The sequence below is a fragment of the Oryctolagus cuniculus genome, chromosome 13 (assembly GCF_051225735.1).
Source record: "Oryctolagus cuniculus isolate XC-2025 breed Fujian yellow rabbit chromosome 13, ASM5122573v1, whole genome shotgun sequence".
Lineage (NCBI taxonomy): Eukaryota > Metazoa > Chordata > Mammalia > Lagomorpha > Leporidae > Oryctolagus > Oryctolagus cuniculus.
Genome location: NC_142879.1, coordinates 52,307,776 through 52,332,819, shown reverse-complemented (window position 1 = coordinate 52,332,819; position 25,044 = coordinate 52,307,776). Strand labels below are relative to the sequence as shown.

Here is a 25,044-nt window from a genome sequence, read left to right as displayed (position 1 = left end):
GGTAGTTCTTTCTGATATTTTTTTTATAAAAAAAGAGCTATATAAGATGTACTGTATATACCTGCAATTGTGCACACTGGGTGGAAAGTAAGGTTTATCTCAGGAGTATTTATCCCTGCAATGAAGTGTCACACTGTCCCTGGCACTATGTCCAACATGGTGCCCAAGCAATGGAGTGGAATTGTCGCAGGGTCTTCATGGCATGAAGAAGCTCCTCAAGTGGTACGTAGAAAGGAACTGTGGAACCAAAATAAGACAATGGCTTGGTCAAGGAGGCTTCAGAGTGAAGGGAGCCACCATAAACTTCAACACTGGGTGCTGGAATTATTTGGTAATCAGAAGCACTTCTGGACAAAGGCTTTTGAAGTGCCTGTGTTTTTGTTTTTGTTTTTGTTTTGTTTTGTTTTTGTTTTTTTTTTGTTGTTGTTGGTTTTTGTTTGTTTGTTTGTTTTTTGCAGAGAGACTAGTGGAACAGGGGACATGAAAATGTATAACTGTTAAGATGAGATTCTTCCAGTCATTCTACTATCACCTACAAACCATCCACAATGCAAGGAACACAAGAAGGGGAGAAAACCCAGTGGGTTGTTAGTATCTCAGTTGTAAGCTGCTATTTGGAAACCACTTGGGCATCTTTTTTGTTGCAGTCATCTTTTTGAGGTCTCTTAGATGCCTAAAATTTCACTGATATATTTGGATACTAAATGTAATATAATTGGAAGACCTGTTGTAGCAAATGTTTGATACTTAAGTATGCCCTCATGGATATCTCTTGATTCCTGTTATTTTAATTCTCCAAATTCTTTCCCTGCTTCTAGTATACCTATTGACCCTCTAAGACCCATTTCATAAGATTCACTGGTAACATATTTATGATATATTAAAATTTGCATTTCCCCATTCCACAACTGATATATTAGGCCCTTAATCTCTTATAAAATTCTGTTCAGCAAAGTCCCAGCTAGAAATAACTTCTTGCCCAGCCTGTATTCACATTGTAAGGTGATATGTATACAGAATACCAAGCTGAGACCCAGATGCCTGAAATCACTGGGGCTGTGATATTGCATTTCGCACAGGACATGATTTCTATATTATAAGAAATGTCACACTTGTACATTCCTCCTATAATGAGGAACTTAATGAAAATGGAAATGGTTTCTTTATTTCAAGAAACAGATAACATACTCAAATGAACTTGAGACATTTCAGTTGTTAGGAGTACCTCTGGGTTTGCTTACTGTGTTTGATACTTCCAATGACAGCATTTTAGTTCAGACACAAATATTAAAAAAAAAGTGATAGGTGGTGGTGACTTACTGAGACTGGAAACATTCATCATTGATCATCATGACAGGAAAAAAGTGGTACACTCAAACAGGGTCACTGAGAAAAATTTAAGGAGGATACTATTTAAGAAGGGGCAGAGTTAAGGGAGAGCAACAGGGGATGGTGAAGGATCCAGGACCTACAATGCAAGGAGCCATTGCCATCCCTTTGAATGGGCAAAAAGAGCAGTTCCTGAAACTGAAAGATTTGGAGCTGTAGCCACACTTCATAGAGGAATGTCCCATGAAAGCCACAATCTTCTATTTAGAAAAACAGCCACTGCCAACACAAAGATGACTGGAAGGAGTCCAAGAAACTCAGTACCTCAACCTTTTTCTCCCTCTTGCCTCATGCCTTGCAGTGGCTCCCACCAGCGAATTCCAAATAGATGGCAGTATCTTATATTGCCCATTGATGCAGTCAATAAAGGTACCATTCTGAGCACAAGGGGGTTAGAGAAAAAAAGAAAGGTAGAAGGTGGATGTGAAGGTGTGATTGGACAAAGTTCAGCACAGAAAACTAATAGAGGAACTGTTTGGGGGGTGAGAATCAACAGTCATGCTTTGTGCCCATGAAGTTTGAGATACCTGTGAAACATAACTTGATATTTTAGGCAGACATATGAGTCTGCAACTCAGAAGAGAGATTTGTATTGGACATTAAAATTAGAGAGTTATCACCATGAAAGTTGCTTTTGAAGGAACTGGAGAGATGAGATGAACTAGACAGAGTTTAGAGAGAGAATTAGGTAGGAGCTGGGGATCCACTATTTCAGTATGGAGGAAAAGAAAAGAATCTTGGAAGACTAGCTGGGAGAGGGCGAAAGAAACTCAAGAGTGTAAAGGAGCAGGAGATGATGGGAGTGGGCAACTCCGTTGAACTGCAAGCTCAGTACGATGAATGCAGAAATGTGCTCTGGAGTTAATGAGTAAAACACAATCCTTAAACTCCCTTTTTTCTTTCTTTTTTAACTTTTCAAAATGGATATTAAATAAAGGCTTTAAACTCCCTACATTTTACAACAGTATATAAAACACGCTAAGATTTCATAACTTTAGGGAACAATCTACTTGACAGTTTTAATCACATAAAACCATATCCTCAAACAATCTGAGTAAGAAATTCTACCACAATGAAACACAAGGCCCAAATAATTTTGCAGGCAGGTTTTACCAGTCCTTAAAGACAAATCATTCGTACCCCCACAGAAACTAGTACAGGGAACAGAAGCAGAGAGAAAATTCACTGGCTTACTTTATTAAGGTTCTTAAAATCTTGGTGTAAAACATACATAAAGATAATACAAGAAAGGCAATTACAAACACAACATTAAATGAAATATAGTAATGCCAATAATAGAATAAATCAGGACCAAGAAAGGAATGCGAGAATGATTCAGGCTTGGAAAATCTCCTGCTTTATCTGACCACTTTAACAGATTAAAGAAGAAACAGCATATGGTTAGTTTGATAGATGCAGCTTAGCATTTGATAAAACTCAACACACCTTATGATTAAGAGGTAATAGTCAATAATTAAGTTTTTTTTTTTTTTTGACAGGCAGAGTGGACAATGAGAGAAAGCGACAGAGAGAAAGGTCTTCCTTTGCTGTTGGTTCACCCTCCAATGGCCGCCGCGGCCGGCGCCCTGCGGCCGGCCCACCGAGCTGATCCGAAGGCAGGAGCCAGGTGCTTCTCCTGGTCTCCCATGGGGTGCAGGGCCCAAGGACTTGGGCCATCCTCCACTGCCCTCCTGGGCCACAGCAGAGAGCTGGCCTGGAAGAGGGGCAACCGGGAAAGAATCCGGCGCCCCGACCAGGACCAGAACCTGGTGTGCCAGCGCCGCAAGGCGGAGGATTAGCCTAGTGAGCCACAGCACTGGCCAATAATAACAGTTATTAAATTTCTATTAAATAAGGGAATGTCTTTCCACCTAGTGTGTCTCTCAAACACCTACAATGAATACTGAATGTGATGATGAACTATTTGAAACATTCCTTCTAAAATCAGGAATGAAACAAAGATGCTCATAATCACTCTTCATTTCACATTGCAGAGTAAACTTCTGCAGGTAAAAATGGAACATTGGGGAGCCCTTTTCCTGACTAGGACTCTTTTTTACACTATTTAAATAATTGCGTACCAGCTTGCTACTTTCATTTGTCTTGTTTTAGTTGAGAATCTCAACACCTGGTAGCTCAATTCTCTTCATCTCAGCTCTTGAGAACATTGGACAAAAAGATGTCTTTGCGACATAAATGTACTCCTTATGCATGCTTCCCAAAAAGAGGTATAACACCTTCAAGATTGCTGTTATTCATAAGCAATGTGATTATCTCTATGGAAAAAGTCAAGAGTATCTATAAACTGATGATAAGAAAAAAGGAGTTCAGGAAAGCAGTTGGAATTAAGAGTAATACAATTCCGGCCGGTGCCGTGGCTCACTAGGCTAATTCTCTGCCTTGCGGCGCTGGCACACCGGGTTCTAGTCTCGGTTGGGGCGCCGGATTCTGTCCCGGTTGCCCCTCTTCCAGGCCAGCTTTCTGCTGTGGCCAGGGTATGCAGTGGAGGATGGCCCAAGTGCTTGGGCCCTGCACCCCATGGGAGACCAGGATAAGCACCTGATCCATCAGATCAGCACGGTGGGCGGCCATTGGAGGGCAAAGGAAGACCTTTCTCTCTGTCTCTCTCTCACTGTCCACTCTGCCTGCCAAAAAAAAAAAAGTAATACAATTCCAATCACACACAGGAACAACCCAATTTTAAAATATACATTTGAAAGGGTTAGTTCATAATAGCAACAAAAATTACAAATTAATTATTTTGTAAGAGACATGTATAAGACTTGACAAAGAAAATGCTAAAACATTAGTGAAAGATGCTAAAAAGGACTTGAAGTTATAGAATGATATTTTAAGTTCATAGATATACCCTGTCATAAGATATCAATTTTTAGCAAGTGAACCCAACCTGTAAATTCTAAGCAATGGAAATGAAAGCCTACTTTCCTGACCTTTATAAACTGTTCTTAAAATTCATATGGAAGAAAAAGGAATAAAAATATTCTAGACAAGCATTCTTCCAAGAGTGATCTGAAGAGCTGTAGGACTCCGCAAGACCCATTTGAGGAGGGAGACATAGGTCTGTGAGGCATGGATGAGATATTATTTGCCATTTTTATTCTCTTTCTCCCACTGGTGTGCCATGGATTTTTCCAGAGCCACGTGATATGATATTACAGTAGTTTGAATGTAGAAGCAGATATGAGCATCTAGCTGCTTCTTTCAAAGCCAGATAATAAAGAAATTGTAAAAATGTAAAACAATGTCATCCTTCTGGAATTTTTAAGATTAGTTTTTTTAATCAAAAATGTTTTTCATGTGTTAATGTGTACCAAATTTACTAATGTTACTTTTAAAGACCTTGTAAACATTTTCAAATTTTCTCATTTTGAACTTAAGGAGCAGTAAATATTAGAAAAACAAAAATTAAAATCCACAAGAACAACGGCTCTTTGGAGCCCTTGGTAATTTCTACGAGTACAAAAGATTACTGGGACCAAAAATATTGAAAAGTGCTGGATTAGGCAACATAAAAAAAGGAAAATAGAGAATGGACTTTTTCTTCTAGATGTTAAGAATTATGCAAAGTTAAAGTAGTTAAATATAGTAGTAAAAATTGAAATGGCTAACATTTACCAGTTTTTGACTAGTATGTGAAGAAACTGCTGATGGCACAGTAAATTGGCTCAACTACATACATAGGAAAGTGATTTTGCAGAATAGAAGATGCATATAACTTAGGACCTGATCATTCCAAGTGTAGGCATGAAACCTTAAGGAAATTTGAACACAGGAACACAGAGAGACAAGAACGTGAATATCAGCATTGTTTATAATAAAAGATATCTAGAAACAACCTACTTATCCCTCAATGGAAATGGGACAGGTGCACAATAATCGTAAAGAAATAGTTACTCCTTGGAAGGGAGGGCAAAACAGTGAGGAAGGGAAACAGTTGTGTCTGTATGTTTTGTTTGTGAGAGGGGAGGGGGAGGCATCAGAGAGAGAGAGAGAGGACACAACACAGTGTCAACATTGGGTTCAGTCTGGATAATGTATGCATAGGGGTTGTTGTATTTTTATTCTTCAGAATATTTGAAGTCTTGCATAATAAAAATAAGTGAATGGGGCCACAGCTTTGAGACTAAACATACTCATTTACATTCTTGTTCTTTATAATGTACACACTGAAACTGGTTGCCTATCAAGAGAATGTTCAAATTTAAATTCAGGCACAAAGTGGTCTAAATATACACCATAGTCTAGCTCTTCCTAACACTCTGATGGTGTTAAAGGAAGTGTTATTTGTTGTGGATTTTATAACCATTCTATTTGAAGAAATGTAGTTGAAGGCTGGAGATGAGAGTGTTCAATCTTTTGGTACCTCCTAGGAAGGTGCCATATGTTAGAATAGTCATCTGCCAGAAAAACATCCGCTACAAAAGTACACCCTTCTGAGAAAGTCCTCCTTATATAACTTACCCTGGGAATAAATTCAGAGAGCATGGAAACATCAAGAATTGACAGTTTTTGACTAGTATGTCCCTGGTCTGTGGTCATCTCCATTCTGAACCCAGATGGACCAAAAGCTTACCAGCAAAGTGAACTAGTTTGAGAAATCATCTAAAGGTTTATTCCTTTGGATAGCAGGGGACCAAGTAAGCTGGTTTCATGAACCATTTCCGGTGTCCAACCTCCATATTTCTGGATCACAGAATAACTAGGTAGCAAAGTGGACCAAGTACAGAACACTCTAATTTGCAAAATATCAATGCATTCTAGCTTTAGTTTCCACTCAATTCCACCAATATTCATGAAACATATGTGCTATGGTTTTAATGTTTTGTCCTCTCCAAAGTTCATGTTGAAAGAATCCCAATGCAACGGGATGTGACTGAATCATGACAGCATGAATTGGATTCAGTGCCCTGATCAAGGGCTTGATGGAAGGAGTTCACCTTTTTTGCCCTTCTCCTCGTCCACCATGTGAGGGAAGAAACACCATTCTCCCCTTCCAGAGTACATAACAACAAGGGACCATCTTGAAAGCAGAACCTGGGTCTGCATAGTGATCCTGTACTCCCCACCTCCAGAACTGTGAGAAGACTCTAATTTTTATGAATGACCCAGTCTGTGGAATTTTGTTAAGAGCACAAAGAGACTGAGATAATACATACATGAAAGGTACTGTGGTAGCCTCTATGCTGGGGATTAGAAAGAAAAGCAAAATCAAGTAAGACACTCTGAACATACACCTTTGTGTAGGTAACTGGTGAAGATAAAGTTAATTTTATTTGTTTTAAGTTGGTATGACCAACTGCATTGACATAAGGGGACATAGAAAACTCTCCAGGAAGGATTTTTGGACTCTTCTCACAACACTAGAAATGCCCCTCTCAGTTACATAAATGTCACTAGAAAAACACCTGCTGTGGCTTGAATGCTTGTTCCCTCTCAAACTCATGTTGAAATTTCATTGCCATTTAAGAGTATTAAGAGGCGGGACCTTTGAAAGGTGGTTAGGCCAGGAGGGCTCTGTCCTTGTGAATGGTATAATGTCACTGTCATGGAATAGGTTCCCTGTCTCTCTCTCAGTCTCTGCCTCTGTCTCTCTCTCTCTCTCTCTCTCTCTATCCCTATCCTCTTCATCTTCCACTGTGTTGTAATATATCAAAAAGACCCTTCCAGATACTTTCCCCTCTATCTTGGAATTCCCTGCCCCCAGGACTGTGAGCCAGTAAGTTTCTATTTGTTGTAAATTCCCAGTATATATTATTAGGTTATAGTAACATAAATGGTTAAGACAATATCCATTGGCCTTAAGAATCTGAGATCCTTGTAATTTGATGAAAATGGAGACAGTGAAAGAAAATTCTTATGAGGTCACATAGGCTTCAAAGAGGAACAAGATGAAGAAGAATGGAACTTCAAAGACCCCAAACAAATGAGGAAAGTTAGAACCTGTATTAGTGATCCTTGCCCCACACAAATATGAAGGTCATCATGGGGAAAGGCTTTAAGACCCAACCATGTTGTGATGTGAGCTATAGAGTACAAATCATTTGTCCCCTTGCAATCTGTGTGGCAGTCAGGACCAGGGAGGAAATTGATTTAATGGAACATTGTGTCACAGCAAATAGATGCTACAGCAGTTGAAAACCAAGGCCAGAGGACAAGTCATATGGTGTAGCATTAGTAAGCAGAGGAGACCACCTAAGTAAGGCCAAATAAGCTTCTGGGGATCTTGGATCATATGGGATGATGGAATACATAAAATATTGATGCTGGGTTTCTTGCTAACATGAATACTTGGAGATAGAATAATCTGTTGGGATTCAGAAGGAGAATGATCATAATTGTACCCCAAACTAACAAATTATGCCATACTAGTTACATATACAGGCATATTTGCATATCTTCAAAACCAACCATTTTGAGAACATAGCCCTAATGTTGGCATCTGTAACTAGTGCTAAGGAAACATTATAAGGTGAGTCAGTCTTCAAAATGATACCTGGAAATCACCTTAGCTGACAAGAATCAATGGAAGCAGATAACAAATGGTTGCATATTGTTCAATCATTGCATGTTATACACTGATATTACTGGATGCAGAATTATTTAGCTCTACCTCCATATAGTTGCTGTGAGTAATCCTATATACAACTTCTAGAAGCCAAGTTTGTCAGTGGTGTGAAATGTAGGTGTTTTACTTCACATTGTAAAGTTATCATTTAAAAGATAGTGTCCAGACTCTAAAAAAGAAAGAAGTTGTCCCCAACACAGTATATATTAAGTATGATACAAAAACCATGTCCAGAAAGTTAGTGTGCCAAATACCATGTGTCCTTTGATAACATGGTAGAAGGCCTGTAAGTAATGAGATTTTTCTCCTACTAGCTTAGAATAATAACTAAGACTAGCTACAAAAATTTCAGGACTCAGTGAAAAACAAAAATTCAGGACCCATTATTTAAAAGATAGAAAAGAATGGTTTTTTAAAAAGTACCTAAATTGTAAACTTTTTTCCTTTCTTTCAAATTTCCCCTCCCCATCTCTCCCTCTCATATACTGTGTCCAAGCACATGCTCCATGGTCTCAGATTAGATTTGAAATTGATTATTTCAAATTTATTCTAAGAAGATAACTATATTTCCCTTCCTCAATCCCCTCCTTCTTTCCTTTCTTTTTTTCTTTAATTTTTGTGAAAACAGTTTTAGTAAACTCTATAATCACAGGCTTAATGCACTGCTAACCATAATATTCAAGATACAATTTTTTGCACTTCTATCTTTTTTTAATGCTTTATAATTTTCATTGTAGAGATCTTTTACTTCCTTGTTAAAATTTATCCCAAGGTATTTATAATTTTGTAGCTATTGTGAATGATACTGATTATTACAACTTCTTTCTCAGCCATGGCATTGTCTGTGTATACAAAAGCTATTGATTTTTATGTGTTGATTTTGTATACTGCCACTTGACTTAACTCTCTTATGAGCTCTAATAGTTCCTTAGTGGAGTCTTTTGGTTCCTCTGTATAAAGGATCATGCCATGTGCAAACAGGGATAATCTGACTTACTCCTTTCCAATTTGTATCCTTTTTATTGCTTTTTCTTGCCCAATGACTCTGGCTAAAACTTCCACAACTGCATTGAACAGCAATGGTGAAAGTGGGCATCCTTGTCTGGTTCCAATTCTTAGTGAAAATGCGTCCAACTTTTCCTCATTCAATATGATGTTGCCTGTGTGTTTGTTATATGTTGACTTGATTTTGTTGAGGAATGTTTCTTCTATACCCAATTTGCTTAAGATTTTTATCACAAAACAATGTTGTGTTTTATCAAATGCTTTATCTGCAGCTTTTGAGATAACCATATAATTTTTATTCTTCAATTTGTTAATGTGATATGTGATAGATCACACTTATTTATTGTGTATATTGAATCATCCCTGCATACCAGGGATAAATTCCATTTGGTACAGGTGAATGATTTTTTTGATGTGTTGTTGGATTTGGTTAGCTTAAATTTTGTCGAGGACTTTCGCATCTAAGTTCATCAGGGAAATTGGTCTGTAGTTCTCTTTCTTTATTGACCCAACTAACCAACAAAAGGAGAGGAGAGAAGAAAATCAGAGATGAAAAAATAGATGTTATAATGGATACCACAGAAATAAAAAATTATTACAAGTTGCTATATACCAACAATTGGAAAATCTAGATGAAATGGATTGATCTCTGCACACAAACTATCTACCAATATTTTTTTTTTTTGACAGGCAGAGTGGACAGTGAGAGAGAGAGACAGAGAGAGAGAGAGAAAGGTCTTCCTTTGCCGTTGGATCACCCTCCAATGGCCGCCGCTGCAGCCGGCGCACCGCGCTGATCCGATGGCAGGAGCCAGGAGCCAGGTACTTATCCTGGTCTCCCATGGGGTGCAGGGCCCAAGCACTTGGACCATCCTCCACTGCACTCCCTGGCCATAGCAGAGAGCTGGCCTGGAAGAGGGGCAACCGGGACAGAATCCGGCGCCCCAACCGGGACTAGAACCCGGTGTGCCGGCGCCGCAAGGTGGAGGATTAGCCTATTGAGCCACGGCGCCGGCTCACTATCTACCAATATTGAGTCATGAAGACATAGAAACTCTGAATAGGTCAATAACCAAGACGGAGATTGATTCAGTAATAAAGACCCTCCCAACAAAGAAAAGCCCAGGGCTGGATGGCTTCACTGCTGAATCCTACCAGACATTTTAAAAAGAATTAATTCCAATTCTTCTCAAATTATTCAAAGCAATTGAAAGGGAGGGAATCCTCCCAAAGTCCTTCTATAAGGCCAGCATCACCTTAATTCCAAAACCAGAAAAAGGTACAATAAAAAAATTCAATGTGGCAACAGCAAAGCATTAAATTAGCCCTGGGCCCTACTGAGCATGGAGCTTTATTGTTCCTTGCATCCATCTACCCATGAAGGCAGACCTAATAATCTTTCTGCATCTCTCCTTTTTAGGGGACCTAGTATAGCTAGATCATTCTTTAGGTTGCCCACCAGAAAGCCTAACCCATTGTTATTGTACATTTATAAGGTTATAGAAGTTCACAGGATAGTTCTATCTTACTGCTTCCAATGAGCTGTACTTAAAGTTGTCAAGAATCTATCTTCTTTTCTTTGAACATAATTGGGCTCCTCAGCTCTGACTGAGGTATAGGATGGGGGATAAGATGGAAGGTAGGATTTCAGTGGCATGTTCTTTCTTTGCAACACATCAGCTCCAGCTATTATCTTGCCTTACTATTATGCAGGAGCTTGTCTAATCTATCCTGCCTTGTCTAATCTATCCTGGACAAGCACAAACATTCTTTCTTTTGAAAAGCCAAACCTGGGGCCGGTGCCGTGGCGTAGTGGGTAAAACCGCTGCCTGCAGTACTGGCATCCCGTATGTGTACCTGTTTGAGTCCCAGCTGCTCTACTTCCAATCCAACTCTCTTGCTACAGCCTAGGAAAGCAGTAGAAGATGGCTCAAGTCCTTGGGCCCCTGTACCCACGTGGGAGACCTGGAAGAAGGCCCTGGCTCCTGGCTTTGGATGGGCTCATCTCTAGCCATTGTGGCCATTTGGGGAGTGAACCAGCAGATGGAAGACCTCTCTCTCTCTGCCTTTGCCTCTCTGTAACTCTGCCTTTCAAATAATAAATTAATTAATCTTTTAAAAAAATAAACCTTTTCACAGATTCCTGCTGCCGAGGATTCTCCCACTCAATATTATGTTTGAAAGCCATCTCATCCCTATCAACTCATTCTACAAGCTCCCAATTATTTTTCTTTTATTATGACACATCCTTCCCAATCACTCTGTCCCTAACCCCAAGACATTTAAAGGAAAGGAGCAAACACTTCTGCATACCACAATGGAAAGACATGAAATATCCAGACATGAGAAACAAAAAAGAAAAAAACTCCAACTTTTGGGTGTTTTAAAGCAACGCCCTATAGGAGGAGTCACTTACCTATGTTAGCAGAGCAACGTTCTGTGCTTTCCTGAGCTCTTACAGTGTTTTATCATTTTAGAAAGTTTTGTCTTTACTCACGGCCCAACTCAGAGTTCCCTTTCTTATTGAATAGCAAGGAAGTTTTATGTTCCTCCTGCCCTCAGTGGTCTGCAGAAAGCTGGACTCCCCCTCTTTGATGAACGTTCTGAGGATTCTTTCTTCTGTTTGGTTTTGTAGCTCTGCTCTCTGACCTGAACAGTCTTCTTTGGCCAAAACTTTGTGCTGGCTTTTTTTTTTCTCTACAAGCTTCTTTGCCTCACTATGCTGAGACAGTTGTGTAGATCTTCTAGAAGGAAGAGTTGGTTTTCTTACTACAGTTTTAGTTAAAAATGCATCCTACTACCATAGGAATACAAATAACAAGTTACATTCCTTATATTGTCAGTAAATACACTCTCCAAATATTCACACTCAGATTTATGGTCATACTTGCTGTATTCAAGTTACTTGATTCAATACTGAAACCAATTCTATAATGAAAAGATTGTTTCCAAAAAATACTGTAATCAAATATGCAAACTTGAGCCGGCGCCGTGGCTCAATAGGCTAATCCTCCACCTAGCGGCGCCGGCACACCGGGTTCTAGTCCCGGTTGGGGCGCCGGATTCTGTCCCGGTTGCCCCTCTTCCAGGCCAGCTCTCTGCTATGGCCAGGGAGTGCAGTGGAGGATGGCCCAGGTGCTTGGGCCCTGCACCCCATGGGAGACCAGGAAAAGCACCTGGCTCCTGGCTCCTGCCAGGATCAGCGCGGTGCGCCGGCTGCAGCGGCGGCCATTGGAGGGTGAACCAACGGCAAAGGAAGACCTTTCTCTCTCTGTCTCTCTCTCTCACTGTCCACTCTGCCTGTCAAAAAAAAAAAAAAAAAAAAAAAAAAAAAAAAAAAAAAAAATATGCAAACTCTATCCATTAGTCTACAAAGACCTAGCTTATATTATAATTTGCCACTAAGGTTAATTGTGACCCCCGATAGCACACACACACACATTTCTGATGTATGTTTTTGTGTCAAAAGCAAAAATACTAATATTTGTCTTTGGTCTCAATAGATTTGCTAGTAGATAAACCTTAACTTAGACCATTTGTGTATCACGCTGTGTGCTGTGTGCCTGCTCTAGCTTTCCGTATGCTTCTACTCTCAAGCTTTACTGACTGAGCTTGACATTTATCTGGGGTTGTTAGAAAACACTAGCTTCTCATTTCTCCAGTGGCACCCTCACTGGGCATTGTTGAACAATAACTTTCTCAACTCTTTTTTATCAATCGTGTCTGATTAGTTATTCTGGAAGTTTCCATCTTATCTATACCACCAGTACTTTCTTGGTTTTCCAAGGCTGTTATATAGGTTTGTTCTTTTTATATCTCCTGTTTCAGTGGGATTTCGAAAGGACCATGTTCCTTCCAGAGTATACAATTTTGAGGAGCAAAAAGATCTGTGAGTGAGATCCCAGTGGAAAGAACAGGTCTTCAAAGAAGGAGGTACCTTTCTCTGAAGAGAGGAGAGAACCTCCACTTTGACTATGACCTTGTCTAAACAAGATAAGAGTCAGAGAACTCAGAGGGCTTCCATAGCCTTGGAAACTCATGACTGGAGCCTAGGGAGATTACTGATGCCATAGACAGGAGTGTCAATTGGTAAAGTCAACAACAGGAGTCACTGTGCACTTACTCCTCATGTAGGATCTCTGTCCTTAATGTGCTGTACATTGAGATTTAATGCTATAACGAGTACTCAAACAATATATTTCATTTTGTGTTTCTATGGGGGTGCAAACTGTTGAAATTTTTACTTAATGCATACTAAACTGATCTTCTGTAAAAAAAAAAAAAAAGAAAGAAATTATCAATTCCCAACTTGACTCTCACTGGGATTAAACATGACAATAGGTCTGATCTGATTTCATCATCATTTAAAAAAAATCATCCATTATTTTTCACTTTATGTTTCTGTGTGGGAGCAAACCGTTGAAATCCTTACTTAATGTATACTAAGCTGATCTTCTGTATATTAAGATAATCGAAAATGAATCTTGATGTGAATGGAAGGGGAGAGGGAGTGGGAAAGGGGAGGGTTGTGGGTGGGAGGGACGTTATGTGGGGGAAGCCATTGTAATCCATAAGTCGTACTTTGGAAATTTACATTCATTAAATAAAAGTTAAAAAAAATAAAAAATAAAAAATAAAAATTTCTTATCTGGATCTTAATTTTTTGCCTAGAATTTCTTTTTTTTTTTTTTTTTTTTTTTTTTTGACAGGCAGAGTGGACAGTGAGAGAGAGAGACAGAGAGAAAGGTCTTCCTTTGCCATTGGTTCACCCTCCAATGGCCGCTGCGGCCTGCGCACTGCGGCCAGCCCACTGCGCTGATCCGATGGCAGGAGCCAGGTACTTATCCTGGTCTCCCATGGGGTGCAGGGCCCAAGCACTTGGGTCATCCTCCACTGCACTTCCCTGGCCACAGCAGAGAGCTGGCCTGGAAGAGGGACAACCGGGACAGAATCCAGCACCCCGACCGGGACTAGAACCTGGTGTGCCGGCACCACTAGGTGGAGGATTAGCCTATTGAGCCACGGCGCTGGCCAGAATTTATATATATTAATATAATGGAGATTTAAGAAGTGTTTGGAAGATAAGGAAATACTTCTACCACTAGGGCTTGGCACTCCAACCTAATTGCACTTATCCTGAAGTCTGTTACTGCATGGAATGAAGTTAGATCTTTGTAGATAATCAGCAAAAATGCCTCAGTCCTTGACTGAGTAGTCTTTCTTGTATTATTTTAGGTCAAAAACAAGAAATGGGAAGGGATATGTGGCCCAGTGGTTAGGATGCCAGTTGAAGTGCCCATGTCCCACATCAGAATACCTGGGTTCAAACCCTAACTCCATCTCCTAACTCTAGCTCCCTGCTAATGCAGATCCTAGACTGCAGGGGTGATGGCTGAAGTACTTAGATTCCTGTCATCTATGTCAAAGACCAAGATTGAGTTTTGAGCTCCTAGTTTTGCCATCCCTCACCCACCTAGCCATTGCCAGCATTTGGGGAGTGAACCAGCATATGAGAACTCTCTTTGTCTGCTTCTGTCTCTCTGCTTCCCTAATAAAGAAATAATTTCAAAAAAGAAAAAAATCCAGCAATTCTTGGCTCATTCTCATTGTTATTCTATATAAGTCTTCAGATATTTTATTGCAAAATAAAACATAAACAGCCTGAAGAATAGCTATTTCTCTAGGCTCAAGGAGTTTGACTCAATAAAATTATATATATATATATATATATATTTATTTACGAAATTTGTCTTGGTGGTGTGCATTGTAGCACAGTCAGTTAAGGTACCTATTGAGATGCATATCCCTTATTGGAGTGCTGGTTAGAGTCCAGCTTCCTGTTAATAAACTTGGGAAGGCACCAAATGATGGCCCAAGTACTTGGGTCCCTGCCACCCATTTGGGAGATCCTGATGTAGATTCTAGCTTCTGGCTTCAGCCTGGCCTGGCTCTGGTTGTTGTAGGCATTTGAGAAGTGAAGCAGTAGATGGAAGATCTCTATCTTTCCCACTCTCTCTATCTTCCATCCGATGGCTCTCTCCTCAGATGATCACAAGAGCCAGGGCTGGGCCAAGCTGAAGCCAAGAGCCAGGAGCTTCTTCCAGATCTCCCATGTGGGTAACAGGGGCCCAAGTACCTGTGCCATCTTCCGGTGCTTTCCTCAGGCAATTAACAAGGCGCTCAGTCAGAAGTGGAGGAGCCAGGACTTGAACTGGATCCATATGGGATGCTGGCATTTTAGGTGGTGGCTTTACCCACTTTGCCACAATGGTTGATTCTAACATATAATTCCATAATAAATTCTCTCCTTGTATAGGAAGAAAAAATGAACTGAAGGGGCTGGCTCCGTGGCACACTAGGTTAATCCTCTGCCTGCGGCGCTGGCATCCCATACGGGCGCCAGTTCTAGTCCCAGCTGCTCCACTTCCAATCCAGCTCTCTGCTATGGCCTGGGAGAGCAATGGAGGATGGCCCAAGTTCTTGGTCCCTGCACCCGTGAGAGACCGGGAAGAAGCACCTGGCTCCTGGCTTCAGATCGGTGCAGTTCCAGCCGTTGTGGCTATTTGGAGAGTGATCTGACAGAAGGAATACCTCTCCCTCTGTCTCTCCCTCTTAATACCTGTAGCTCTACCTCTCAAATAAAATAAATAAATAAAAACTTTATAAGGAAATTAACTGAAATTTGAAAGGGTAACTTTCAGTAGAACACCACAGGAAGTGAATGATCATTGTTCTTTGCATCTGTAGATGTCATCAACAGCATGCACATGATTGGAGGAGGAGGAAAGAAAAAACTACACACTGTATGCTTCTATAGAATCCTCTGCAAATCTGCTTCCAGCAGTAATTCAAATGACTTGCTATTGTTGACAGCTCTTTCCTAAGCTTTAACTATTAATGCCCAGAGGTATGGCGTAACACCATTTCTGTGGCTATCTTTGCTTTCTAAATCCTCTCCCATTCAGCTGTGTCTACAGCAGTTTAGACATGCATCTTGTTCAGAAAAGCTAGATTACAGTTAGTTTTATAATGAAATGGCATGTTTCCCTTACTTATAACTTTGAAATACTATTATTTTATTCAATAATTTTAATAATTAAGGAGATCAAAAAGGATTTCATAGCTAGTAGCTATTATGAATTTTTTTAAAAAGTTTACAGACTGTGGAATTAAAATGTGAAACAGAATTTGTAGATAGAATATAGTAGTAAGTTTTAACTATATGAAAACAGGCTAGGGCCAGTGCTGTTGTGTAGCAGGTAAAGCTGCCACCTGCAGTGTCAGCATCCCATATGGGCACCGGTTTGAGTCCTGGCTGCTCCACTTCTGATTTAGCTCTCTTGCTATGGCCTAGGAAAGCAGTAAAAGATGGCCCAAGTCCTTGGGCATGTGCACCCTGTGGGGAGTGAACCAGTAGATGGAAGACCTCTCTCTCTCTGTCTCTCTGCCTTTCAAATAATAAATAAATATTTAAAAAACAAAGGAAAAAACAGGCATTGTCACTAGAATTAAGCAAGAAAACCCAATACCATAATTTTAGAAAGAAGTGTTCATGAAAGAACTCAAAGAGAAGCTATTTCAGCCACTCAGTTTGGTAATGTACAGTACATTATTTCTTTGGTCCTTATATCTTAGACACTCTTGAGTTCATCATTTTTCACTCCTATTTTCATGACATACTTTTTTAAAGATTTTTTTTATATATTTATTTGAGAGGTACAGCTACAGACAGTGAGAGGGAGATAGAGAGAAGGGTCCTTCCTCTGTTGGTTCACTCCCCAAATGGCCGCAATGGCCGGAGCTGTGCCAGTCTGGAGCCAGGATCCAGGTGCCTCCTCCCGGTCTCCCACACGGGTGCAGGAGCCCAAGGACCTGGCCCCAATGACATACTTTCAACCAAATAAACAGTTGGTTTTTAAGGAATTTTTTCTTTGATGATTCTGATTTGCTTATATTTTTGTCTTCTATATAGTAATGAAAATTTTCCATTATACAGTTTACAGTGTGCATGTCATTTGACAAGCTATAGTAGCTGGCATTAAATTATTTTGATTTTGTGAGCTGAGATGCTATATGCTTTATATGAAAGTTAAGATCATAACCATTACCTATAAAATAGTTCATATTTCCATATTTTAATGACATAACTCCTGCGCCTCTAAGTAATTAGTTTCAGTAATTTAAAATATTCATAATGTCATGCCTACTTACTCATCTTCATTTACAACTTCAAATAACCTATTGCTCCCATTGCTTAGGACTTTATTTTATTATGCTTGGGTTTTGAGACCCTTTACTATCTGAGACTTCCTTACCCAACAAATTTCCTTTCTACTACTTGGTAGCATGAATCTGTAGTTGAAGATAAAATTTTCACTGTCCCATGAATATACCATGTTCATTCATCTTCACTCTTTTATTCAGACTGTTCCTCAAAATATAACATCCTCATCTGTTCTTAGCATCCTTCTATATCTATTATTATGATCATTAAGAAGACAATCCCTATATGTTAAAAAAGGAAATTAGGGGGCTGGCATTGTGGCATAGTGGGTAAAGCCGCTGCCTATAATGCTGCATGGGCTGGGAAAAGCAGCAAAAAGATGGCACAGGTGTTTGGGCCGCTGCCATCCACATGGGAGACCCAGAAGCAGCTCCTGGCTCCTAGTTTTGTCCTGGCTCCACCCTGGCTATTGTGGCCATTTGGGGAATGAATCAGCCCATGGAAGACCTCTTTCTGTGTGTCTCTTCCTCTTCCTGTAACTCTCCTCAAATAAGTAATTTAAAAAAAAAAAAAATTAGGATTTAATCTCACAAATCCAAAAATATTTTGGGGGGCAGGCACTTGGCCTAGTCGTTAAGAAGCCAGTTAAGACTCGTGTTCCCTATCATATTACCTGAGTTCTAGCTCAGCCTCCTGTTGATAAGGATGCTGGGAGGCAGCAGTGATGACTGATTTGGTACCTGCCACACACTTGAGAGACCTGGATTGAGTTTCAGCCGTTGGCTTCGGCCTTGTCCAGCCTCAGGTGTTACGGACACTGGGGAGCTAACAAGTAGACTGGGATCTCCTTCTTTATGTCTGTCTCTCAAGTAAGTAAACAAAATCTTTTTGATAGAACAAAAGTGTAAAAATTAAAGTTTAACACAGCCAGAAGAAAATACATGTAAATACCTGAAGACAGAATAAGGTTTAAGTATAAAACCAAAGGAAGAAATTTAAGAAATGATCATTAGACTTCGTAAACTTTCACACACTTAAATTACTATTGAGCAATCTGAAATAATAAAAAAAACTGCTCTATAAGAAACTGATAGGAAGTGATTGATTTTAGTCTCTCTTTGTTATCTTGTCAAATACCTCAGAGAACACCTGAAGATTGCACCAGTAAAACAAAAATATAACAAATATGTCTCCAGTAAGTATTTTCTGCAGATTTTTAAAAAAGGATTTCTGCTTATTTTTACTCTTTAATTCCACACCATCCCTGTAGGTATTTTAAATGTCTGGCCTTCATTAATTTGTTCAATTAATGTTTACTGCACCATCACATGGCAGGGACTGTGCTACTTATTAAAAACATATTGGTGTGTAGAACCATGTTATTTCCTTTACAGAACTTAAATCCTAAGTGTAGTGGAAGATAAACATAAATTAGATAATCATACATATTGTGATTAAGGGGAAATAGTATAAAACTTCTAATAGGGATACAGAGTATGCATGCATCAAAAATAAAGCTGTAAGCTCGTGTACCAGCAGCAGTTGTATCTTAAAATATTTTTGTACTTTTATGCATCTCACATAGCTACTAAGCCTTCTACATTTGTTAATTAATTCATTTTCACTAAAACTTTTAATCTAGCCTTTTTTTTCAGTGGTATCCATGAAGTCAGGTTTAGGATGATCTATACTTGAGAACAGATACTTTGAGACAGCTTAGAAAGAATGATATTTTGTTATAAGACTAAACAACAACTGAAGAAATCTTACATAGGCAATAACGTGATTTCATGATCAATATTATCAGATTTAATGGTAAAATACTATAAATTTAAACATTATAGGAATAATGAACATGTTTCTTAAAAAGACACTCAAAATTTACATACTAAAATATTGTAAGTAATTAAAATGTTTTTCATTTACAGGACACATACATTGTAAAAAAATTTTAAAGCACATATTTTTACACCGTATATCCTGGAAGTTTATTTATTACTAATTCTCTAATGTCTTTGCATTGTTTGGAAACACTTAGTGGGCCAACATCATCACTGTCTTCCTCAAAGTGATCTGATGTACTGCTGTCCAGGACATTCAGTTCTAGTTCTGACAAATTAGATGGCAGATAAGAACTCACTTGAGATGTCTGTGGCGACTGGTTTTTTTCTAAAGCCTTGCAATTTGTTCTTGTTTTAACAGAGATGTCTTCACCTCCTTTTATAACTTTACAATTATACATACCATTTTGGTCTGTGTGGCTTTGTTTTTTAGTCTGATGTGATGAAGATGAGTCACTGCTAGAGATACTGGATGCTTCCTCCAAACTTTTACCCCGAGTCTTTAAAATATGAGATCTTTTATATGAGTGTACTGGTGATCCAGAGGAGAAAGGTGGGCTAAGAATAGAACTCTTTTCACTGCTGTTTTCCCTGATCAACAGTTTTGCTCCACCGGACTTACTTGTACAGTGACTGTATTTTGGATCTTCTGCCGCTGTTCTGCAATCATTAGCTTGTAAACTTCTGCTGCTATCTTCAGTGGTACAAAAGTCCTCAGAATAGCAAGGGCTGCTAAAATCATCTGAATACTTTAGTTCTGAGGCGCTTTCAGGGCAGCTATTTTGACTTGGTCTACTTTCACTCACATCACCAATAAGAATGTCATTATCTGTGGTTTTGACCAGCTTATCATCTACTTCTTTATCTACAGTTCCATCAACAGCATCCTGTTGGAAATTAAATGGACTCTGGATTCTCATTCCCATTTTTCCTCCCAAAATGTTTGTATGAATAAACTCTTCTGGCATAACAGAATTTATAGGACTCACAGTTTCTTTTGATGAATCATTATTGGCTTTAACTGCACCACAACCAACTGTCATTGTTTCAGTTACACATTCCAGCTTAGTTTCTTTATTTGTGCTGAGCTCATCAAAAACTCCACTGATCTGCCTTGCGGTATCACTATTTTCAGCTACAGATGCATCTGGATCTACATACTTATCTCTGGACAACAGATATGGCTTCTCACTTTGTTCTGCAAAATTTAATAATTTAACTTTGGGTGATGGCATTCTGCTTGTACCCAACATTTGCGCTTGCATTTTTCTAAACTGTTCTCTCTTCTCGTGTACTACCAACATATCAGGATTTGTCTGCTTTAACCGTAGCCTTAGTGTATTTGTTAAGCCATAAAGAAGTCTCCCCCTTTTAACTCTTTTTGGGGGGTCACCACTTTTCTTTTCAAAATATGTACATTTCTTATGGTTTTCAACTTGTTTTTTTTCATGCTGAAGAGTCTCTGACTTTTCCTGTTCCCCCATAGAAAGCTTCTCCTTCTTAGATTCAGGCTGACAGGTGGATCTGGCAGAAGATTCTGGTGCCTTTTGATCCTCAGTTCTATATAACCAGGCTAGGTGAGGATGTATCTGAGTAGGGCTTGTCATGGGTTGGTTATATAAGACAGACAACTCAACTAGCAAAGCATTTAACAAAGGCAACTGCCTTATAATATTAACTCTATTTTGTTCAGTTTGAGAGTTACTTGCAGTTTGATTAACTGCTCCTATATCCTGAATCTGTGGAGGATTTTTAAGTATTGGGAGAGTCTCATAAGTGGCAGAATTTGTGTGTTTTGAAGAACTCCCATGCGTTGGGGAATTTACAAGGTTTTTCTCCGGAAAAGCACTATCCACTTCCTCAGATTCATTCACTTGAGGTTCTATGGTGATTGTCACTCGTGCAGGAGTCGTCTTTTCTTGGCTCCTGTGAGTGTAAAACAGAGGAGGAGGGCAAAATATGTTGCTTTCAACATCCAACTCTGTGACTTCCTGATTCAGGGGGCCGATACTCCGCCCATTGCTAGCATTTTCACAAGTAAGAGAGTCAGTTTTGCCATTCTCTGCTGAACCTCTGTTAACAGAGGTGGCCTCACTGTGGGACACTATATCCTTCAAAGCCTTTGGGGTTTTTAGCCCTCCCGGAGGTCTAGCAGCAACTCTCGGGCTGGGCTCTGAGGCTAGCTGCTCCAGCTGCTGTTTTTCTTGTGGGGTCTGAGAACGGACCTCCTCTGCCTCCTGCACCTCTCTGCCCGCCACTCCACCTGCGCAGGTGGTGGCCTTGATGGGCCGCTCAAGATGGCCCAGCAAGCGGCTGCCCAGGTCAGTCAGGCGGTAGGCCAGCACAATGTCCCCGATCTGCTCCCCCGCCCGGTTACGCAGGGGGAAACTTCCCCGGAGGCCCTGGGAGCACCCGGAGGCTGCCGGCCCTACGACCTCGTGGGCCGCGGACGCCAGCGAGACGTTGCAGGACCCCAGGAGCTGTGGGGTGGGCGTCGGGCGGCCGGGAGGCAGCTGCAGCAGCAAGGTGTAAAGGGGAGTCCGAAGGAGGAGGCGGTGCAGAGAGGCAGGGTGGAAGCGGAAGAGACAGGACTTGCCGCGACCGAAGCTGATCACGCCGTGCCGGGGTTCCGGGGCAGGCGCGGCGGGGCCTCCTGGAGGGTAAACCAGCAGCGTGGGGAAGTCCAGCAGGCGGAAGGCCACGGCGGGGCACAGGTCGCGCGTCTGCGAGGCCCCCTCCTGCTCCTCCTCCTCCTCCCCTGCACCCGAGATCGGCGACTGCAGCCCGGCTCGGAGACGCACGCAGTCTACCAACAGCTCCAGCGAGAAAAGGTGCTCGGACAGCGCGGCCGCCATGGCTGTTGCCCCAGGAGACGCCGCTGCGGTCTCCGCTGAAAGCTGAAGACCAAGACTCTCGCGAGAGTGAGGGAAAAGCGGGCGCCTGGCAGGCTATCTCGCGAGACTTGAGGGGCTGTCCCTTGCTGCAGCCGTCCTGGGAATTTAAGCTGCTCTGTGTATTTGATCCGATTGCACCGATACTCGGTGTAAGCACTTTTCTCCTAAAAGGCTTATATTAAGACAGTTGTCTGATAATAAGACTGAGGCTGTGAGTGGTAAAACACAGGGTCGCTCGCTCTTTCGCCCTCTCCCTCCCCCTCTGTCGTGTTTTTAATCATTGTAGCTCCCATAAATTAAGGGATCAGATCAGATATTCAAAGTAAATTAGTACTGTCTTCCAGTTCCCAGGCTACAGGAAACCTCCGAATTGTCCACAGTCAACCTTTGTGGCTGCCGTTTTGCCTAAAAGATAGGGACACTGCTCCGGTGGCCTTGGGAGCCTCTGTCTGTATGTGTGAACACGTTGACAATGACTCTCTTCCTCCCTTCTTTGCTCAGATTATTCTAAGCCTTCTCAGCTAATCTTTGACTTTGGCATCTGACCTTGTGGCGCCAGCTATCCAGTTGTAAAATGATTTATAGAGAACCTATAACCCTTCATATCTGACTATTCTTGATACCTAATCAAATTCTGCCTCCCCCTACCCTAGGTATCTGACTGCCCTAGCCTGCCTTCAGGAAGAATCCTTTTAGATCTGTTTTACCAAAATCTTTTTCCATCCTCTATGTTTCCTTTTGGTAATTTTCCACTCGGCCACCTCTGTCTTCTGTTTGGCTATAAATCTCTGTGTTTTGTACCCAGAATTGAGCCCAACTCTATACTGAGGTCTCCTATTGCAATAATTCCTGATTAAAATGTTTTTACCTCTACTATCTGACTCTGTTTTTTCTTTGAGAATATTTCCAGCTGAACAATCCCCTATGAAAGTAATGTTATAGATCCTATTATACATGCACACATGTGTGCACATTTGGGCACACACACATAATATAGAAATACAGCTTATTGCAATATCCCAGGTCTTTTTTATTTTTTATTTTTTTTTTATTTTTTTTTTATTTTATTTTTTTTTTTGACAGGCAGAGTGGACAGTGAGAGAGAGAGACAGAGAGAAAGGTCTTCCTTTTGCCGTTGGTTCACCCTCCAATGGCCGCCGCGGTCGGCGCGCTGCGGCCGGCGCACCGCGCTGATCCGATGGCAGGAGCCAGGAGCCAGGTGCTTTTCCTGGTCTCCCATGGGGTGCAGGGCCCAAGCACCTGGGCCATCCTCCACTGCACTCCCTGGCCACAGCAGAGGGCTGGCCTGGAAGAGGGGCAACCGGGACAGAATCCGGCGCCCCGACCGGGACTAGAACCCGGTGTGCCGGCGCCGCTAGGCGGAGGATTAGCCTAGTGAGCCGCGGCGCCGGCCTATCCCAGGTCTTTTTTAAAAAGAAATATACTACTAATTCCAGTGAGCTAGCCAACTAGAAAAACAAGGCCAATATGCAGAGAATCTTGAATGTCTTAGTAAGGAGTTTGGACTTTATTCTGCATACAATGTTTTGAATGAGTAAGTTAAATTCATATGAATGTTTGGAAATGTAGCAGGAGGAGGAACACAGGACGGATATTACTAATAATTTGGATTCAGAGCCATCAGAAAAGTATTGCAATGGGCTAAGTGAGACAGGTATAGCATGAACATTGCTCAGGTTGGTGGAATTAAGGGGGAGATGACGGATGGAAGAGGGATTTTCTGATGGAGGGATTTTAGAATTTTGTGACTAGAAGAGAAGGTGTGCATGAAAAATTCATGCTATTGAAGGAGAAATTATTGAGGAGGCTGAAACTTGATGAGGGAAAATACCCTTGTACCTGCTGGACATTACATGGATATTTCAATTTTATCCAGCTTTATAATTTGGAGTTAAATTATATTGCTTGATTCTCTGAATAACATTAATGAAGCTCCAGAGTTCAGAATTGGAGGGACTTGGTACTATAGTGTGAAGATGTGAGAGGGGGGTTTTATTGCATTATGTAAATAGAGATACTGCTCTTGTCCTTAAGAATCTTACTACTTGCAAAGGCACATAATAAAGTGACTTACTCAATGGCAAATTAATAAGTGAAAGCAATGAGGTATTAAGTCCTTCTATGCCAGAAAAACACATGAAATTCCTTGAAGGTGTTCTGAAGTAAGACTTTTGAGTAAGGTTAATAATGGGGACAAGAAGCACTTGTATATCTCCTATACTCCTATGTGAACAGAGAAACCAGTGACCCTCTTCCATAAGGACATTGCTTTTATATTATGAAGAGTCATTAAAAAGTTTGTGAAAAATACATGTAATGAAAAAAATTAGGCATGGATTTCAAAATGTTTTTGACCAAAATAAGCTTATTTTTAAATTCCATTTTCTATGAAGTTTTTGAAGTACCCTCTTATGTCAAGTTTCTTTTTATTTTATTTATTTTAAAGTTTGTTTATTTATTTGAAAAGCAAAATTACAGAGAAGGAGGGAGGGGGAGAGAGAGAGAGAGATCTTTCATTGCTGTTTCACTCCCCAAATGCTAACTAACACCAGCTAGGGCTGGGCCAGGCTGGAGCAGGAATCAGGAACACAATCCAGTTCTTCCATGGAAGTGACAGGAACCAAATTACTTGAACCATCACTGATGCCTCCCAGGGTATGCATTGACAGGTGGCTGGAATCAAACCCAGGCAGTCTGATGTAGGGCACGCACAGACTAGGAAGTTGAGGGTTGTGTTACAGCCTTCTTGTGTTTAGGTTCTCTTCCATTGTCCTCAAAGGCTTGCATGCAGCATTCTGGATACATAACACATTCCTAGAGCAAGAAAATTTCAGTCAGGAGATGTAGATGTCTAAAGTCATTCGTTCAGGACTTGAGATGAAAATGTCTTGACAGAAAGGTGCCCTGTCCCAAGACTTAATTAGAAACTCCTAAAATCTAAGTCAAATGCCCCCCCCTCTCTGCTTACCATATAACAAATGGACCTCTGCAACGTGCTGTAAACAATCAGAACTTTAATCTGTCTTCACATATTCAGTCATTGGTAATGCTGATTTGACTTTAATCTCAGGATAAACATCAGTG

General features: G+C 40.7%; 1 protein-coding gene across 1 annotated transcript; it reads right to left on the bottom strand.

Moving 5' to 3' along the window:
• Window positions 1-18,990: 18,990 nt before the first annotated feature.
• On the bottom strand, window positions 18,991-22,807 carry MAP10 (microtubule associated protein 10). The gene has a single exon (XM_008268256.5). It carries the CDS (start codon window positions 21,898-21,900, stop codon window positions 19,171-19,173), a length of 2,730 nt encoding a protein of 909 aa, XP_008266478.1. The 5' UTR covers window positions 21,901-22,807; the 3' UTR covers window positions 18,991-19,170.
• Between the last annotated feature and the right edge of the window lie 2,237 nt (window positions 22,808-25,044).

Coding starts and splice junctions, on each gene's coding strand:
- MAP10 (XM_008268256.5), bottom strand. CDS start 21,900: ATGGCGGCCGCGCTGTCCGAGCACCTTTTCTCGCTGGAGCTGTTGGTA.